Source organism: Lutra lutra, chromosome 17 (assembly GCF_902655055.1).
Source record: "Lutra lutra chromosome 17, mLutLut1.2, whole genome shotgun sequence".
Lineage (NCBI taxonomy): Eukaryota > Metazoa > Chordata > Mammalia > Carnivora > Mustelidae > Lutra > Lutra lutra.
Genome location: NC_062294.1, coordinates 27,218,118 through 27,237,247, shown reverse-complemented (window position 1 = coordinate 27,237,247; position 19,130 = coordinate 27,218,118). Strand labels below are relative to the sequence as shown.

The 19,130-nt window shown below is 53.1% G+C and overlaps 1 protein-coding gene across 4 annotated transcripts in view; it reads left to right on the top strand.

Moving 5' to 3' along the window:
• NLRC5 (NLR family CARD domain containing 5) overlaps positions 1-19,130 on the top strand; it is an 85,050-nt gene that overhangs the window by 27,113 nt on the left and 38,807 nt on the right. For 3 of the 4 annotated variants that reach the window (XM_047709954.1, XM_047709951.1, XM_047709952.1), the window contains exons 3-15: positions 905-1,211; positions 2,237-2,296; positions 6,267-6,335; positions 7,215-8,889; positions 9,952-10,035; positions 10,182-10,265; positions 11,653-11,736; positions 11,855-11,944; positions 12,596-12,655; positions 14,117-14,182; positions 14,673-14,756; positions 17,198-17,281; positions 18,248-18,337. In XM_047709954.1, coding sequence (XP_047565910.1) covers positions 917-1,211; positions 2,237-2,296; positions 6,267-6,335; positions 7,215-8,889; positions 9,952-10,035; positions 10,182-10,265; positions 11,653-11,736; positions 11,855-11,944; positions 12,596-12,655; positions 14,117-14,182; positions 14,673-14,756; positions 17,198-17,281; positions 18,248-18,337 — 2,825 coding nt within the window. In that variant the 5' untranslated portion in view covers positions 905-916. The remainder of the gene's footprint in view (positions 1-904; positions 1,212-2,236; positions 2,297-6,266; positions 6,336-7,214; positions 8,890-9,951; positions 10,036-10,181; positions 10,266-11,652; positions 11,737-11,854; positions 11,945-12,595; positions 12,656-14,116; positions 14,183-14,672; positions 14,757-17,197; positions 17,282-18,247; positions 18,338-19,130) is intronic. The other variant, XM_047709955.1, reaches the window with a different exon arrangement.

Below are 19,130 nucleotides of genomic sequence, written 5' to 3'. Positions count from 1 at the left end.
AAGGCTAGAGTGCTAGAAACAGAATTGCCACATCATTTTTTAAGAATTTTTTAAAGCTTTGCTATGTAAGTGCCCCTTGCCTTTTATTGGTACTCCTACCAACAGCTTGTTTGAGTGACAGTTTAGAAGGGGAAAATCTGCTGAGAGAGAAGGAGATGGTTTGTATTAGCTAGCACTCAGTTTCACTGTAAGTAGCAAAATCCCTAAACAATAGTGCTTTAAACAAAAATGTATCTCTTTGTCATGTCAGAGAAGTTCAGCCTTACCCTCTGCCTTATCCTCCACCGCCTGCGGAACTGGATCCCACCTCATGGTCCTCTGTGGCTGCCCAAGGTGCAGCCATCACTTTGACATCCCAACTAACAGGAGGAAGCAAAGAAGGATATACAACACTTCTACCTTTATCCCAGTGGCCAAAACTTAATAAGATGGCCTATTCTAACTGCAAGGGAGGCTGGGAAATAGAGCGTATTCCAGATGAGCAGGAAATATTCAGGAGTTCTAATACTAAGGAAGCAGGGCATGTGGGGACAGATTGGGCATGTGGGGACAATGAGTTGTCTCTGCCATGAGCCGAGCTCAGAGAGCAGCACAAATAGGTCCATGGAAACGGGGAAAAATAAAGCCTCCTCAGGGAACCATCCACAGGGGATGAACTGGACCCTTCCAGAGCCAGGACACAGCACAGATAGGCGGTGGGTAAGGAGTACGAAAGAAGCCGGCTGTTCTCTGGGACCGATCCCTGGGCACAGGCAAGGAGACTCCACCAAGAAGCCATTTGTCTGCCTGCCCACGGCCCCCCAGATGCGGACGTGGTTCTTGACTACGCCTTTGGCTTCCTACCAGCTGACTTGTCCCCCTGTTCGCCTGCCCTCCAGCTCACCTCCCTCCCCTGTCCCTGCAGGGCTGGCTCCTCATGGACCCTGATAGCCTCCAGCTGGGCACCGAGCACCTGTGGAACTGGCTTGTGAGGCTGCTCAGCAAAGACTCAGGATGGCTGAATGCCAAGGTGAAGTTCTTCCTCCCCAAGATGGACGTGTGCTCCGGGGACAAGGCCCAGGATGCCACACAGGGGGTCATTCTGCAGCTGAGAAGACTGCACGCTCAAGGCCGGGCCACATGGCAGGCGTTCATCCACTGCGTGTGCATGGAGCTGGACGTGCCACTGGACCTCGAGGTGCCGCTGCTCAGTACCTGGGGCCACGGAGTCGGTAAGGGCAGGCGGGAGGGGCGCCGAGCAGCCGGCTGGCCCCTGTCACGGGGAGCCTGGGAGGCCCAGGGAGGGCCAGGATCCGCCTGAGTCACACGGGGGTGACGTGGTCAAGACAGGAGCAAAATTCTGTGTTTCTGAGCACTTCTCGAGTAAACTCCTGAGTTCCACCAAATTGGCTAGAGACCCAGAAGGCCCCTTCTTCCACCTTGCCTCACCCCAGGTGCCCAGAAAGGCTGGATACAATGACAAAAAGGGCCAGTGTCCCATTCCAGCCAAGAAATTCCAGAGGGCCCATCATTTTTTTTTTTTTAAGATTTTTTATTTTTTTATTTGACAGATAGAGATCACAAGTAGGCAGAGAGGCAGGCAGAGAGAGGGAAGCAGGCTCCCTGCTGAGCAGAGAGCCCGATTCGGGGCTCAATCCCAGGACCCTCGGATCATGACCTGAGCCGAAGGCAGAGGCTTAACCCACTGAGCCACTCAGGTGCCCCTGGCCCATCATTCTTAACGTGGTCAGGAGCAGCCATGGGCAGAGCCCTCCACCCCCTGCTGACGGGCACCCTTGTTCGGTTCTGGGCATGTTTCTTGGCAACTTCTACTTACACAGCATCGTGGGGAAACAGCACTGAGGGCCAGTGGTGTTCCTGGCGAGGAAGTGAGAACCCGCTTGGCGGCTCTAGCTCGAGGCAGAGTGTAGGGAATGCAGGGGGGTTCACAGTGCATGCATGTGTGTATAATCACACACGTGTGCACCAGCACACACGTGCACATGCCTAAACACATGTGCACATGTAGACATGCACACATGTCCCTGTCCCTGTACAGACCTGCATGTCCGCGCACATTTCTGCCCACAGCTGCCTTCCCTGGTCGGGCTGAGTGTCGACCTCACTTCTCTCCTGCTGGGGACTCGCCCTGACAGATGAGCCCTGAGCCAGACACCGGGCCACAGCCGGTCCTGGAGCTGGTCCCAGAGCATCCCCCCACATCCCTACAGTGTCTTCCATTCCCCCTCTCTTTCAGCGTTTCCCAGCCAGCTGGAGGCCGGTGAAGAAAGCCAGCCTGCCTCTCAGCTCCAGCACGGTGAGACCCCCGGGGTGCAGAGTAGGAGGGGGGCAGTGAGGACGCTGAGGCCCTACCTCGCGCCCTGAGGAGGCAGACGGTGGCTGGGGACAGACATTTCCCTTAAACCAGCCTCCTCATTCCTCAGCGCATCTGCACGTATCCCCTCCCTGCCAACATGGATCCTAGGCACCTGCGCCCCTCCCCCATCTCTCCCTCTGCAGCCCTGAAGGCTTTGGCCTGTCCTGGTACCTGTTCCCAGAGGTCTAAGCTGGAGTGTCCTGAGCAAGCAGGAAGGTGTCAGCCCTTGGGCAGTGCCGAGATCCCAGCCACTCTCACTAGGGGAGGCGTGTTCTCACCTTGTTCCCTAGCCATGGGCTTCATCCACCAAACCCACAGACTCAGGCCCCGCATCACTGAGATGCCCTGGGGCCTGATACTGACCCACAGACCACTGTCCACACCTTGGCAACCTTGGACTGATTTTCGGGTAGAACACAGAGAGGTCAGCGATCAAATGGTGACCACCTCAGGATTCATGAGCCAACTTCTTTTTTTTTATATAGTGGCAAAATATACATATCCATTTTTAAAGACTTTATGTATTTGAAACAGAGAGTGAGCTCAAGCAGTGGGGAGGGGCAGAGGGAGAGGAAGAAGCAAATTCCCCACTGAGCAGAGAGCCTGACCTGGGGCTCGATCCCAGGACACTGAGATCATGACCTGAGCCGAAGGCAGACACTTAACTGACTGAGCCACCCAGGTGCCCCTATCTTAACCATTCTTAAGTGCACAGTTCGGTGGTATTAAATTCACTCTTGTGTGACCATCACCACCATCTATCTCCAGAACCCTTTTCATCTTGGAAAACTGAAACTCTGTCCCCACTGAACCATAGCTCTCCAGTCTCCTCTCCCCCAGCCCTGGGGAACCACCGTTTTACTTTCTGTCTTTATGATTTGACCACTCTCAGTAGCTTTTATAAGTGGAATCATCTTGTGACCGGCTCATTTCACTCAACATCTTGTCCCTTTTCTGTATTGTAGCCGGTGTCAGGATTTCCTTCCTTTGTGAGGCTGATGGTTCCGTGGTCTGTGTACACCACCCTTGGCTTATCCATCTATCCACTGCTAAACTCTTGGATTGCTTCCACAGTTCAGCTCTTGTGAATAATGCTGCTATGAACATGGGTGAAAAAATATTTCTTCAAAATACTGCTTTCAGTTCTTTTTGAGTATATCTCCAAAATCCAGGGTCATATGGCAATTCTATTTTTAAATTTTTTGAGGCACTTCCGTACTGTTTTCTCATCCTCAGCGCCATTTTGCCTTCCCACCAGCAGCGCACACGGGTTGTGATTACATCCTCGCCAGCCCTTGTTTTCTGATTTTTTAAAATATAGTAGCTATCATGATGGGTGTGAGGTGGTATTGATCTCATTGTAATTTTGAGATGTACTTCCCTAATGATTGGTGGTGCTGAGTGTCTTTCATGTGCTTATTGCCCATTCTTATGCCTTCTTGGGAGCTGTGTCTCTTCAAGTTCTCTGTCCATTTTTTTTAACCACTTTGTTTGTTTTGCTGTTGTTGAGGTTAGGGGTTCTTTATATATTCTGGATACTAATCCCTTTTCAGATCTATGTTTTGCAGACCTCTCTCATTCTATAGGTTCTCTTTTTATATCGTGGATAGTGTCTTCTGATGCACAAAATGTTTTTCACTTTCATCAAGCCCGTTTTTTTTTTTTTCTTGTGTTCCCTGGGCCTTGATGCCATATCCAAGAAATCATTACCAAATCCAATGTTGTGAAGCTTTTGCCCCATGTTTTCTTCTAAGAGTTTTATTGCTAGGGGTCTTATATCTAGGTTCTTGATCCATTTTGAGTTAATTTTTGTATATGATGTTAAGAAAGGGTCCATCTTCATTCTTCTGTGTGTGGACACCCACTTTTCTCAGCACCATTTTTTGAAAAGATTGTCCATTCCGCATTAAAAGGATTTGACACCCTTGTCAAAAATTATTTGATCATATATGTGAAGATTTCTTTCTGGGCTCTCTATTCTATTGCATTGGTCTATATATCTGTCTTTATGCCAGTTGCCACCCTATTTTGCTTACTGTAGCTCTGTAGTAAGCTTTGAAATCAGGAAGTATGAGTCTTCTAACTTTGTTCTTCTTTTTTCAAGAGTTTGTGGCTGTTTGGGGTCCCTTGGGATTCCAGACGAATTTTAGGATCCATCTTCCTATATCTGCAGAAAAGGTCATTGGGATTTGACAGAAATTGTGTTGAATCTGTAGACTGGGGTAAGATTATGTTTTTTTTTTTTTTAAAGATTTTATTTATTTATTTGACAGAGAAAGAGAGATCAGAGGTAGGTAGAGAGTCAGGCAAAGAGAGAGAGGGGGAAGCAGGCTCCCTGCTAAGCAGGGAGCCTGATGCGGGGCTTGATTCCAGGATCCTGAGATCATGACCTGAACTGAAGGCAGAGGCTTAACCCACTGAGCCACGCAGGAGTCCCAGTGTTTGTAGTTTTCATCATGCACGTTTTCCACTTTCTTGGTTAATGTTTAAACATTTTATTCTTTTGATGCTTTCGTAAAGGGAATTATTTTTGTAATTTCCCTTTTAGGTTGTTCATCTGTGCAGAAATGCAGCTCATTTTTATATGTCAACTTTGTATCCTGCTACTTTGCTGAATTCATTTATTAGTTCCGAAAGATCCTTTTGTGGAGTTTTTAAGGTTCTCTACATATATGACCCTATCCTCTGCAAACAGGTTTTACTTCTTCCTTTCCAATTTAGATGTCTTTTATGACTTTTTCTTGCCTAATTACTCTGGTTAGGACTTCCAGTACTATGTTGAATAGAGGTGGTGAAAGCCGTTACCCTTGCCTTGTTCCCAATCTTAAAGGGAAAGCTTTCCATCTTTCACCATTGTGTCTCAAGATGGCTGTGCACTCAGAACCTTTATTTCTATGGAAGTATGGGCTTTTTACCATAGCTGTGCATGGCAGTAACATCAACAGGCTTTAATAGAAAACATCCACCCCGTAATCCCAGCTCCCCAGCAGATCAAAACCATTTAGTCCTGGTCCCTTCTGGCCTGTACCATTGAGCTGGTGTAATTATCACATAGTTGTGACCAGACCTGAATGATGCTTAGCCAGTGGGTCCTTTATTAAGAGAGGACTTGGGGAATATTAAAATACCCTCAAACTGGTTCCAGTCCCTCTCAGGGGTCCCCAAATCTCCCTGCAGCCCAGCACTTTAACAGCCAACACCTGTCAGGGCGAGGGTCCTGCCCGGGGGCTGCTCTGACTGGTCACTGATGCCCGGCTGGGGGAATATCTCACTTTACTTCTTCACATTTTTCCCTAAATCCTCTTTCCTTTCTTCTTCCCCTCTGTTCTCTCTCCTCTTCCTTCTTGTTTTCCTTCTTCCTCTTATCCTTTCCCAGCCTCTTCGGAAAGGCGTTAAAGTATCTCTTATGAATCCACAAAACAGATAAGAATCTGAGAAACCAGTAAGGGAAGTGAGGAAACATGAGAGATGTGAAGTAAGGGTGATGAAACACACTGAACCCAGGGGGAGGGCGCAGCCCTGGCCTAGCCCATTGAAAACCCCACTTTTCTAACCAGCAGTGGCCTCGACAGACCTCCATCTTTCCCAAGCCATTCAATGGCCAAGGCTGAGTGTTTCTGAGGCTGCTGGCTGTGGGCCCAGCTCCCCGTATCCTGGACTGGGAGATCCACCATTCCAGAGCCTCCGAGTCTGTCACCCAGGCCTGGGACCCCCTTCTGCCAACAGAAGCTGGTGTTGATGATTCAACCTCTGCCCGCGGCCTGCCTTTGCCTTGGCCCAGGCCTGCCTTTGCCACTGCCTTTGCAGTGACACTTGTCTGTTTGTGACCTGGAGCTCACCAAAGGTGCTTGGTGACCCCTCAGCCCAGGCCCCCAGACTTCACTCCTTACTCTTCTCTCATTCTTTCCAGGCCTCAAGCGGCCTCATCAGAGCTGTGGGTCCTCACCCCGCCCGAAGCAGTACAAGAAGCAGCAGCTAGGTGGGTGCCAAGGTGGGGAAGGACCCAGACATCAGGACCTGCCCTGGGGCCAGGACACAGATCCTGGACTCCGTGCCCTGCTGATAAGCTCCCAGGGGCCCAACAACTCTGGTCTTCCTTCCAACAGAGATAGACTGGACGTCCTGGGTGGGCAGGGGAGAGGTGACCAGCATGACCTCAGACTTGGGGCCTTATTGGCCAGTTTAGAGATGGGTAGAATACCAGGGAGACCTCCCCCTGCCACAAGGCATGGGGGCTGCTGAGGACCGGCCAGGCCAGAGGGAGTAGAGTAGACAGAACTTCTGTCACTCTCCACCCATTGTCCAGAAGAATCCTTGTTCTCAACCAGCTGTCCCCAGCATCCCCTGACAGTGGCCCTAGTTCTTCCCCTGGACCACCCATGCTTTCCCGGGAAGCCAACAATTAAAAAGTCAATGCCCGGCATAGTAAGGGCCCAGCTTCCAGTGCCTAGGCCTACAGGTGGCTAGCCCTCACCCCCGGGGAATCGCAAAACTGAAATATTGGGTGGGGAAGAGGCTACTCAGATACAGAAGATGTTGCAATGGGAGCCCCCCTCTTCCCTTCCCCCATCTCACCAACAACTTTACACCATCTATATTGTTACAAAACAAACAGAGCCATGATCTGCGCTCCCCCAGCCGGACTTCTCCATTTGAATGGCCCCCAGAATCAAGGCTTCTGTGGAACTAGGAACCAGGAACTGGGGAACCAGTTCCTTCTAGGAATTGTGTGCTCTTGCCAATCCCCATGCCCTTGCACACACAGCTGAGGCTACGGGCTCCCAACAGCCAGTGCTGGGGTGAGGGGATCTGGGGGTGGGAGGCCCCCCACACTCATGCCTTGCCCTGCCCCCTGCAGAGTTGGCCCAGAGGTACCTGCAGCTACTGAAGACTTCCACCCAGCAACGCTATGGCAGTAAGATCCCCGGGCCAGGGCAACCCCTAGCCTTCCACCAGGCCTATATCCCCCCAGTCTTGCAGTGGAGCCGGACCCCGGCACCCTTCCGCACCCAGGAGGGGATGGCGCCGGGGGACCCCAAGGCAGAAGATGGCACGGACGTGAGCATCCGGGACCTCTTCAGCACCAGGGCCGACAAGGGCCCGAGGGTGACCGTGCTCCTGGGGAAAGCGGGCATGGGCAAGACCACCCTGGCCCACCGGCTCTGCCAGAGGTGGGCTGACGGCCAGCTGGACCGCTTCCAGGCCCTGTTTCTTTTTGAGTTCCGCCAGCTCAACCTGATCACACGTCTTCTGACGCTGCCCCAGCTCCTTTTCGACCTGTACCTGAGCCCCGAGGCGGGCTCCGACTTGGTCTTCCAGTACCTGGAGGAGAATGCTAATGGAGTCCTGCTCATCTTTGATGGGCTGGACCAGGCCCTGCATCCCCGCTCCAACAGAGGGCAGGCAGGTCCTGAGGACCCAAGTCCGGCCCTTGCCCTCTTCTCCCGCCTCTGCCGAGGGACCCTGCTGCCCGGCTGCTGGGTATTGGCCACCTCCCGCCCAGGGAAGCTGCCCGACTGCCTCCCTGCAGAGGCAGCCACAGTCCACATGTGGGGCTTTGACAGGCCGCGGGTGGAGGAGTACGTGGGCCGCTTCTTCCCGGACCAGCCGGGGCAGGAGGCAGCCCTGGCGGAGCTGCGGGGCAGCAGACACCTCCAGAGCTTGTGCGCCGTGCCCGCGCTCTGCCAGGTCACCTGCCTCTGCCTCCTCCGTCTGCTCCCGGGCAGCCCGCCAGGCCAGTCTGCGGCCCTCCTGCCCACCGTGACTCAGAACTACGTGCAGATGCTGTCCACCCTCGGCCCCCGTGGGTACCTGCCTCCCGAGGCCCTGCTGGAGCTCAGTGAGGTGGCCCTGGGCGGCCTGCAGACCGGGAAGGTCATCTTCTCTGTAGGAGACATCCGCCCGCCCACAATGGCCTTTGCGGCTGCCCTCAATTTGCTGACCACCTTCTGCATCTGCACGGGCCCGGGGCACCGGGACACAGGCTACGCCTTCACCCACCTCAGCCTACAGGAGTTTTTTGCTGCCATGTACCTGATGGCCAGCCCCAAGGTGGACAGAAATGCACTTGCCGGCCATGTCACCCTCAGTTCTTGCTGGGTGCTGCGGACCAAAGCTAGTCTGGGCCTCCTAGACCACCTCCCCACCTTCCTGGCGGGGCTAGCGTCCCGTGCCTGCCGACCCTTCCTCAGCCTCGTGGCCCAGCGGGACGAGATGTGGGTGAGTGCCAGGCAGGCTGTGGTGATGCAAGCCTTGAGGAAGTTGGCCACCCGCAGGCTCACGGGGCCGAAGATTGTGGCGCTCTGTCACTGCGTGGGTGAGACCCAGGAGCCTGAGCTGGCCGGTCTCATGGCCCAGAGTCTCCCCTGTCACCTGTCCTTCCACAATTTCCCACTGACCTACGCCGACCTGGCTGCCCTGACCAGCATCTTGGGGCACAGGAACGCCCCCATCCACCTGGATTTTGAGGGCTGCCCTCTGGAGCCCCACTGCCCTGAGGCCCTGGTGGGCTGCGAGCAGGTCGAAAATCTCAGGTGAGAGTAGGATCAGGGGAGGACAGGGGAAGCCCTGGAGGGATCTGGGCTTCGGGAGGGTGGAGTCGGTCAGACCCTTGCCAAGGGAGGCTGGGCACAGATCTCGAACGTGAGGACAGAGTCCAAACTGCCCCTCGACCTGAGAGCCAATGCAGAAGCTCCCTTCCTCCTGAGACCTTAGGGTCCAGGTGTCCTTGCGGTTGCTGGGAATCTGCCAACTCTCCCTGTCCCTCTCAGCCGTGGACTGGAGCCTCTGACTCCAGAGGTGGTCTTACTTTGGGCAGGTTACTTAACCTCGAAGCCTGAGTTTCTTTGTCCCTAAAATGAATCAGTAATAATACCAACTCCATGAGGTTATTGTGAGAGCCTGGTAAGAGAATGCCAGGAAAACCCTCCTTAGCAGGCGCCTAGTGCACAGTAAAGGCTCAGTATGTGTAGCAGGAGTGAGAGAAAAGGTGAAGCTCAAAGAACCCCCCCCCCCACTCCCCAGTACAGTGAGTGAAGTAATGTTGAATTTTGTTTGCATGTCATGGAATGCTCAGAGGTATGCGGTCCAGATCTCTGAGCTGGCTGAGCTCCATGTGGTCATGCAGGGACCCAGGCCCCTCCCCCTGAGGCTCCATCATCCCCTTGGGCATCTAGATCTGCATGGTCAAACCCGGGTCATGGGCATCTCTGCTCCGGCTTCGGGGAAGGGAAGGGAGAGTGCATTAGATGCACCCAGTGTGTTAAAGCCCTCATACTTGGAGATGGGACACGTCCCTTCGGCTCACCTTACAGTGGCGAAAACATATCTGCATAGCCACTCTGAGCTGCACGGGAGGCTGGAAATGTGAGTGGGAAACTGTTCCCAGTTAGAGCTGCATCCGTGAAGAATGGGTTTCCGTGGGCAGTTAGCAGTCTTTGCCATACTACGTGTTTCTTATTTCTACAAACAACAGCTCCTGCTACTACTATTAACGTCACCATTCAGTTCCATCTGGCAGAGGAAGGGGTGGGAGTGATGGCTTCTAAGCCCTGCCCAGCACTGAGGCTTTGCCATCTTACCTCTTCCTGTGGCAGCTTTAAGAGCAGGAAGTGTGGGGATGCTTTTGCCGAAGCCCTGTCCAGGAGCCTGCCGACAATGGGGAGCCTGAAGAAGCTGGGGTGAGTCAGGGCTTGGGTCCTAGAGGGATCCTCAGCTGGAAATGCCTGGAACTCTCCCCTCTCCCTTTGACCCTGCACAAGGCAGATTCCTGGCCTACCCCCTTTCCCACCCCCATTCTTGCCCACCACGTTTGCTTACCCTGTAGGTTAGTAGGAAGTAAGATCACTGCCCGAGGCATCAGCCACCTGGTGCAGGCTCTGCGCCTCTGTCCACAGCTGGAAGAGGTCAGGTGAGTGATCTCCAGGTAGACCAGCTGGCTAGGGGGACAAGTTATTTTCCAGGTCCCTGGGCTCCCCACCCCGACCCCAGAGCCTGTAATGAGTCCTGCATTTTCCATCAGGAGTTGGCCTGTTTTTCAGTGGGACCCAGAGGGGAGGCTTTGGTCCAAAAATGGGGTGGGGCTAGATCCAGACACAAGGCTCCCCAAAACCCTGGAGCACTGCTTCCTTCATCTAGTAGTTGGGGCTGTCTCAAAGGACCTTGAGTTTTGAAGCCCTCCTTCTCTTTCTGTGACCTTGAGAGAAGGGATGGCTGTGTGTAGGCAGGTGTCAGGCACAATGGGTCCACACAAGTGCATGAAACACACACATACCTTCACACTTGTGCACATATGTGTTCACACGTGCACTCACCTGCTCACTTAAATACATTCCCCTCACATGCACATTCATGGCTGTGTGCACACTTATGCATACTTAGAGCCACATACCCATTTAGTTGCAACTTACATGCTAACTGATCTCATTTCTGCAGATATAGTCCTGCCCTGTGTTTGCAATGAGTAGCCCAGGAGGGGTGGGGACTGGGGAGCATTCTCAAGAGCTCATGGGCAGAACCACCACGAGCTTATATGGCACCTTTAGGAGATTTAGAAGGGCACCCTTTTGTCCAGACCCATGCAACCTGGCACTAAGTCATCCCACTTACTGAGTGGAGTGTTAGCCGGACCACAGCTCCTGGGTGCCTCAGCTGGGTGCCTTTCTGTGGGATCACCGGCTGGCAGGAGAAAAGACAAAGGTCACTGTTAATAATCAGGAGGTAAAAAAGTGTCAACAGGTTCACATTCCTAAACCTTTGCACTAACCGGAGCAATCATGCACAAAAGGACCCTCGCACTTCTGTCCCTTTGGCTAGGAACTCAAGCAAGGCTGGATCGGAGACTCAATTTGACAGATGGGGAATGTGAGGTCAGAAAGAAAGTGCTTGGCCTAAGGTTCTGGGTGAGTCAAGGCCAGAGCTGGGGTTGGAAGCAGCATCTCCTGTATCCCAGTCTAGACTCCACTTATCACCCAAGAGCCAGAAGGCCCTGATAAACTCTGGCCTCAGGCACATCCCAGACGTATCCCTAAGAGCAGTGTTCTGGGTGTCCTCATCCCACCTCATGAGGCCTTCACAGCCCGTTATCCAGATCTCTTGGGCCATTAGGCAGGAAGTCCCCCTTGGGGCTGAATAGGGACAGACGTGAGGACAGCAGAGGGCCTCTCCTAGCTGGGCCTACTGGGTACTGTGGAGCAGTTCACCAACATATTGTGGGCCTATGACAGAGCAGCCATGTCACCTGCCAACTGGGGCCCCCAAGCCCCCCAGCTCCATGGCTGAGGGGCTGGGGTTCTCAGCTTTCAGGACAACCAGCTTAAGGACTGGGCTGTGCTGAACATCGTGGAGGTACTTCCTTGTTTGCCACAGCTTCGGAAGCTTGAGTAAGCAATCTTTCCAACCCCTGCCTGAGCCCCTCACCCCCAGCCTGGGAAAGCAAAGAAAGTCTGGGGCCCCTTGGATATAGGATCCACTCCTGATACCCTCGCCACAATCTTGCAGCCTGAGCCGCAACAATGTCTCCGTGTCAACACTACTCTGCTTGACAAAGGTAGCAGTCGAATGCCCTACTGTTAGGACCCTGCAGGTCAGGTGAGCAAAAGAGGTGGAATCTGGGCCTTCAGAGGCTTGAGAAAAGGGGAGGGGAATGTAGGGAGTGGGAAATGCAGCACCATGTCTGCAATACGTACGCATGTGGACCTGAATGTCTTTTATTCACTTCAGTATCTCCAGAGCCCAGCTCAGGACTGGCACCTGGTACTCAGTATATAGTGGCTGAGCAGAACGATGCATGGATAGATGGGCGAACGGTTGAAGGAGTAGGGTCAGCACATCTAGGAAGCGTAGTTTTAGCTGGGGAATCCTGAGCCCCATGTGTGTCGCTCTCCATGGTGCTGAACTGGGGGGTTTCCCCGTTCAGATTACGGAGTGGGTCAAGTGCCATTGCTCTTTACCCTAAAATACGGTAACTCCCACAAAAGCTCTCTGCATTCCTAATTTCAAAAGTCCTCTCTGTAAATATTGTTTTCCTCACTTTTAAAAATACTCTCTCGGATTCATCAAGCAACGACAGTCACAAATTTTACTTGTCTGATTTGGGGCATTTCTGCCAGTTGTTTCTCTGTTGGTTATAATAAATTAGACTTTCTCTGGATGTCTGGGGCTGCAAGGGGAGTGCAGGTAGTGGGTGATGTGCTGCTTTCCAGTCCACTGGTTTCATGGCTCAGTGTCTGACTCTTGCAGGGAGGCAGACCTCATCTTCCTTCTTTCCCCGCCCACAAAGACTGCTGCAGAGCTTCAAGGGTAAGAACCTAGAGAGGCGGTGGGTCTGGGCTCATTCCAAGGAGCAGTCTGGGCTCAACTATTGGCAGGGTAAGATGGCCAAGAGAGCCTATGGAGAGCTGGAATGTGGGGCTGCCCTGAGAAATACCTTTCTTCTCAAAGTTGACAAAGGATTTTACCTTCCTCTAGCATATCTGGACCACATCTGGTCCCTGTGCTGGAGGGAGCATCCCCAGAAATCTCAGAGCAAGTCAGGCCCTTAGGGAAGGTCTGACTATAGATTGGTGTTAGTATGTGGGAAAAGCTCTGGAAAACTCTTCCATCTAAAAAAAAGTGTGTGGGGGGGGAGAGAAATGGTGATACCCACATCTCCGAGTACTCTGAGGATGAAATGAATTAATATACCGAAAGTGCTTAAAACACCGCTGACATCCCGGTGGCACTCAGATGCTGGCTCATCCAGCTGTGCATGGATTCCAGTTTGGCTGGTCTTGCATGGGCAAAGAAAGGGAAGCAACCTTTCTGTGAGAGAACATTCCAACTGGGCTTTCTCTCACTCCTCCTCGGCTGACCAAGACTCACAGACAAATGATGCTGTATGTCCTTGGGCAAGTCCTTTCCCTGCTCCGATCTTCTGTTTCCTCGCCCATACAATGATCTAGTCGGACCAGTATCTTTTTCCCCTCTGGCTGTATGGAGCTGAGATACCCAGTATGGTAGCCACTAGCCACATGTGGCTATTTAAGTATATGTTAATTAAAATTAAGTAAAATGAACATTTTAAGTTTATCAGCCACATTAGCCGCATTCCAGGGACTCAATGGCCATGGGAGATTAGTGTCTCCCACAGTGGATGGCGCAGATATAAAACATTCTCTTCATTATGGAAAGTTTTGTCAGATGGTGCCAATCTAGAGGTCTGCGAAACCTGGCCAGTAACATGCCAGCTTGTCTGCAGCCCCGACTCGTCCCCTGGCCCAGTGGGAGAGAGCCTGGAGGTGGCACAGCCTGGACCCACACACAGTCCGTGCTCCCAGCCGTTAGAACCACAGGCGGCACGTGTACAAATAGAGAGCTTCACAACATAGAAATAGCAACTTCTTTTTGCTGAGCTTCAATTCTGTGCCTGTTCTGGGTGCTTGGCCGATCATTGTCTCATTTTCAGTCCTTCAATCATTGTGTGTTAGAGATTGTCATCCCATCTTGGAAAAGAGACCACGGAAGCTCCGATCGGGGAAGTGACTTGCCCAAGGCCACACAGCTCTGGCAGAGCCAGAATTTGAATAAAGTCTATTTGCCCTCAAACATTTTGCTCTGGCTGCTTTGCTGAATAGCACCTTTAGCTCCTCCAAACAACCATCTCTGTTACTCATTCCTTGTGGGTGGTGCCCTGGGCTCTTCAGGCCTGGAACCCAAGATAAGAGGTTTGGCCCTTCAGGCCCTGGACTCTAAGACGGCCACTGTTGGATTTGTTCTTGCCAGAGCGCCAGACCTGCAGGGAAATGCTGGCCAGAGGGAAGCGGCTCAGAGTAGAAGCCTGACACTCAGGTACCTCTGTGGGCTCCATTGCCTTAAGGGGAGGGGTATGGTAGGGGGGTGGGGGAGGGTGCCTTCCTAGGAGAGGCATAGCAGGGGCGAGGAGGCTAAAAGGAAAAACAGCCATGGGGCAGAGAAAGGACCTGAATAACCCATCCTGGCCTGAATAAGGAACTTCTGTCATAACGGCAATAATTACAACTAATTTAATGGGCCCTTGCTACACGCTGGGCACTGTAGTATTTGATATCCTTTTCTCACTGTAATTCTTTTGAAAACCCTGCCAAGTATACTTTATTATTCCTATTTGATAGAGAAGGAAAGTGAGGTTAAGGGCCTTGTCCAAGGTTGTCCAGTTACTAAGAAGCAGGACCAGGATGAGACCCTGGTCTGACTGCCTCCTGACTCCCCCGGCTCCCACTCCCGGCAGTGGCCCTTGGGGCCGGAGGAGGTGTGGTGTAGCTTCTTGCCCTGAGCGCCCCCGCATCTGCCCTCACTCCAGGCTCCAGCAGTGTCAGCTCAGGGTCCATGATGCACAGGAGCTCATAGTCCAGCTCCAGGAAGGCCCCCGCCTGGACAAAGTGGAGTGAGTATTACAGAAAGTGTTGGGGTGGGAGATGGGTGGGGGGCAGGGCACTGTCTGAAGGGCCTCCACTTTGGGCGCGTGATGTAAGGAAGGGCATGCTGCCTCATTAAGAATCTGGGGAGGGGCGCCTGGGTGGCTCAGTGGGTTAAGCCTCTGCCTTCGGCTCAGGTCAGGTCATGATCTCAGGATGCTGGGATAGAGCCCTGCATCAGGCTCTCTGCTTGGCAGGGAGCCTGCTTCCCCCTCTCTCTCTGCCTGCCTCTCTTCCTACTTGTGATCTCTCTGTCTGTGTCAAATAAATAAAATCTTAAAAAAAAAAAAGAGGGACGCCTGGGTGGCTCAGTTGGTTAAGCAGCTGCCTTAGGCTCAGGTCATGATCCCAGCGTCCTGGGATCGAGTCCCACATCAGGCTCCTTGTTCTGTGGGGAGCCTGCTTCTCCCTCTGCCTCTGCCTGCCACTCTGTCTGCCTGTGTTCGCTCTCTCTCCCTCTCTCTCTCTCTGACAAATAAATAAATAAAATCTTTAAAAAAAAAAAAAAAAAAAAAAAAAGAACCTGGGGAACTCAGACCACCATAGCAGCTACCACTGTTCAGCACTTGCCCTCGACCAGGCTTTTTTGCGTACATCCTCTCATTTGATTTTACCGTCTCTGAGATGTGTAAGTATTACTACTATGCACACTTCATGGAGGAGAAAATTCAACCACACAGAGGCTGAGTTTGCTCAAGGTCACACAGCTAGGAAGAGTCCAGGCCAGGGTTCAAACTCAGACAGTCTGACTCCCACCAGCCTCATCCTTGTCACCGGTGTCATTGAGAGCTGAAAAGTAGAGACCTCATCACATGTGTCTTCCAAACCACAGCCCTCAGGGTCCCCTTCCCCATCGTCCTCCCAGAGTACAGTGAGACTGCCTTCCCTTTTGGGGCTGTAGAAGTTCTGTTAATGCCCAGCTCCTTTGAGAGTAGGGCTTGGGGATTGGTAGAGGCCTTGTCATTTCCCCAGGACCGGGGACCCTTGCTAGGACTATCCCAGGAAATCAAGTGGGCATGAGGGTGGACTGATGGAATGCTGTAAGGTGGTGTGAGGAGAGCAGCCCCAACCTAGGGAAGGATGAATGGATGAGGACCTTGGTAACTAGAGCTTGAACCTTGACCTTGTCCCACTGAGAGAAGCAAGACAGGATTAGAAGTTTTTGCAAAACCCAGGACATCACCAAGCCTGAGCCTCCCCCGCACCTGCCCTGGTGCTCTCACCTGCAGTATGGCCCCATCACCCACCTGGCTACCCAGACCAGGCATCTCTCAGCTCCTGCACCCTCCCCCAGAGCCAGCCCATCCCACATCCACCCACCACTTACATAGCTCTCAACACCACCCTCTTTTCATCCACTCCCCCCGTCCAAACCACTCTCACTCCTCACCTGGATGACCCATCAGCCTCCTCACTGGGTTCCCTGCTTCGACACTGGCCACTTCCATGTAGCAAAGAGTGACCTGCATTTCACTGCCGCCTGCCCCCCCTTTACGCCTTCCCACTGCTTGTGGTGAAGCCCAAATCCTAAAATCCTGTGTGATCCAAAATGCTGCCTCCAGCCCACCAAGCCCCATCTGACCCTGTCCTGTCACTGAGATCTTCAGTCCTACACAGTGTCTTCCTTTCAGCTCCTCCAGTGGGCTATGCCCTAGGACCTTTGAATGAGCTGCTCCCAATACCAGGAACATCTTTCCCCCATCTCTGTCCCACCCCTTACCTACTGAGCTCCTGGTGTTTCAAGCAAGTAGTTCCAACATCAGGGAAACCTTCCCTGATGCCCATGGTAGATCTGATGCCCCTAAAATCATGGAGTTTATCATAAGAAGCAGTTACGCAGGTTGGAGCATAAAAAAGCAGCTGGGGTGGGGCCTTGAAATTAGGCTGCCTGGGTTCAAACCCCAGGTCCACCTTTCAGGAGGTGCTTTAACCTCTGTCTACCTCGATTTGCTCATCAGTAAGATGAGGATAGTAACAGGGCCTGCCCCACAAGGTCCTTATGAGGATGAAATGTCCAGCAATGGTAGAAGCAACCGGACCGGGCGCCTGGGTGGCTCAGTGGGTTAAAGCCTCTGCCTTCCGCTCAGGTCATGATCTCAGGGTCCTGGGATTGAGTCCCGCATCGGGCTCTGCTCAGCAGGCAGCCTGCTTCCCTCTCTCTCTGCCTGCCTCTCTGTCTACTTGTGATCTCTCTCTGTCAAATAAATAAATAAAATCTTAAAAAAAAGAAAAAAAAGCAACCGGACCAGTTGGGACTCTTCATACACAGCCTTGCAGTATCTATCATTATTAGGACTCATTTACCAGAGTGCTGCTTTGCCTAAAGTCAAGGAGGGACTGTGCGAGTGCTAAGGCCGAAGGGGGGGACCCCGCCCCAACGGCACAAGGCATGGGGACCCCTCTGTCTCAGCCTTTCAGGAAACCAGCTGGACGATGAGGGCTGTCGACTGATGGCAGAGGCTGCCTCTCAGCTGCACATCACCAGGAGTCTGGAGTGAGTCACCGGCGTCACTGCTGGGTGGCGGGGGGTGGGGGGGAGCCCCGGTGAGAGCCCCAGCTAGACCCTGGCACCCCGGTCTGCACACCTGCCGTGGCCAAAGATAGTGCTGCTCCACTGACCTGCTCTCCCGCAACAGCAGCAAAGCTGGAGCGGAGTCTGCCCATGACTTGCCTTTGCCTCTGGCAGGAGCCCCTGTCTGGGTTCCAACAACTAAAACCCCCGGTGTGCGTAGAGTGGTTTCCTTGTACTTCAATGGCTAGTGCTCCAGTTCATCCTTGCAACAGCCCTGGGGCGGGGTGGGTGTTGTACTGTGTGTTGCATTAGGGTTCGGGGTGGGTGGGTTTTAGGGTGTTGGAGTGGGAAGAGGCGTGTTAGGGTGGGGCTACGGTGCCAAATTAAGGGGTGGGTTGTTGGGGTGCTGGGATGGAAAGAAAGGGTCGTGGGCGGCTGGATGTGCTGTGGTGTCCCACGGTATCGGGTGGGGTGGGGTTTGGGTGGGGTGTGTTGAGGTCTTAGCATCCAGCGTGGGTCGGGTAGGGGAATGATGAGGTTGAGTAACAGTGGTTTGGGGTCTTGCCTTAGGAGTTCAGTCCTGACTCTGTCCCTTAGTAGCCTCAACATCATTTAATGTCTCTGGGCCTCAGTTTCTCCATTTGTAAAATGGGATGAAAATGGTGGTGATTTTTCAGACCAGGAGGCAGACCCAGAGAGGTGAAAACAGTGAGTCAGTTCTTCCCACTCAAGCTGTGGAACCTTGTTCTCTGAGTGGGGCAGCGAGGTCCTGAAGCTCTTGGCTCATTCACATGGGCCAGGATCCTTCAAGACACCCTGGTTAAGGACCCAGGACATCCTAAGAGTGACTAGCCAGCAAGCTACTGCACCAGGAGGAGGGGACTGGAGCCGTCTAGGCCTGGGGACTTGAGCTGCCTGCTGACTGCCACCTCCCCCTCCTCTCCACAGCCTCAGCGACAACGGGCTCTCTGTGGATGGAGTATACTGTGTGCTGAGTGCGGCGAGCACGTGCCGGACCCTGGCAGAGCTACACATCAGGTAGGACCTCCCAGGGGACCCCAGTCACCCACTCCTCCCTCAAGCCTGGAGCTCTGGGGCTCTCCCACCATCCTCTTTAAGACCTTAGTTAGCATTCTTTCCGGGCCCAGGCCTTTGGGACCTAGAGGAGATGCTGCTGGTGCCCTGTCACACCCTCTTTTCCCAGCTGCTATGAATTGGCTGCTTACAGCTTAGACCTTCTCCAGGAAACTACCTTGGGCTAATAGGAGCCACAGATGACACCTGGCCGGTTGTCCTCCCAGTTCCCTCAACCAAGAGTGGCCAATGACAGAGCCAGGGGCATCACTCTCTAGCCCCCTTGCCGCAGGTGGGACAAACCTTTGGTGCCCTTTACGCTCCAGGGCTCCCTGTGGGATCAGGCTGAGGACCTGCTCTGTTCTGCTTCCCTTGGTCCCTTACCAGCTTCTCCTGAGAGCAGGCCCCCAGGACATCACAGACAGAAATGATCAGGTGAGGCTTGGCCCTCTACCCCATTCGGAGGCTCAGGCTCTGCTTCTAGGAAACCTGACCCGAGGCAGTGCCCAGCCTTACCTTATTTCTGTAAGTCTCCGGATTCAGTCTGGGGAGCTGAGGCCAGGTGCTATTACTGTCAATGCAATCCCCACCCCAAGGGGGCTCCTAACCAAGTAGGGTGGTCCCTGCTTTAAACGCCCCTTGAAGGAGGAGAGAGACACCGATTAACCCAAAAGAGAGATGAGGGGACCCTGATTCACTGTATATAATGATCCAATAAAGGATCCTCACCTCGTTCCAAATGGTGCTCCGTTCATTT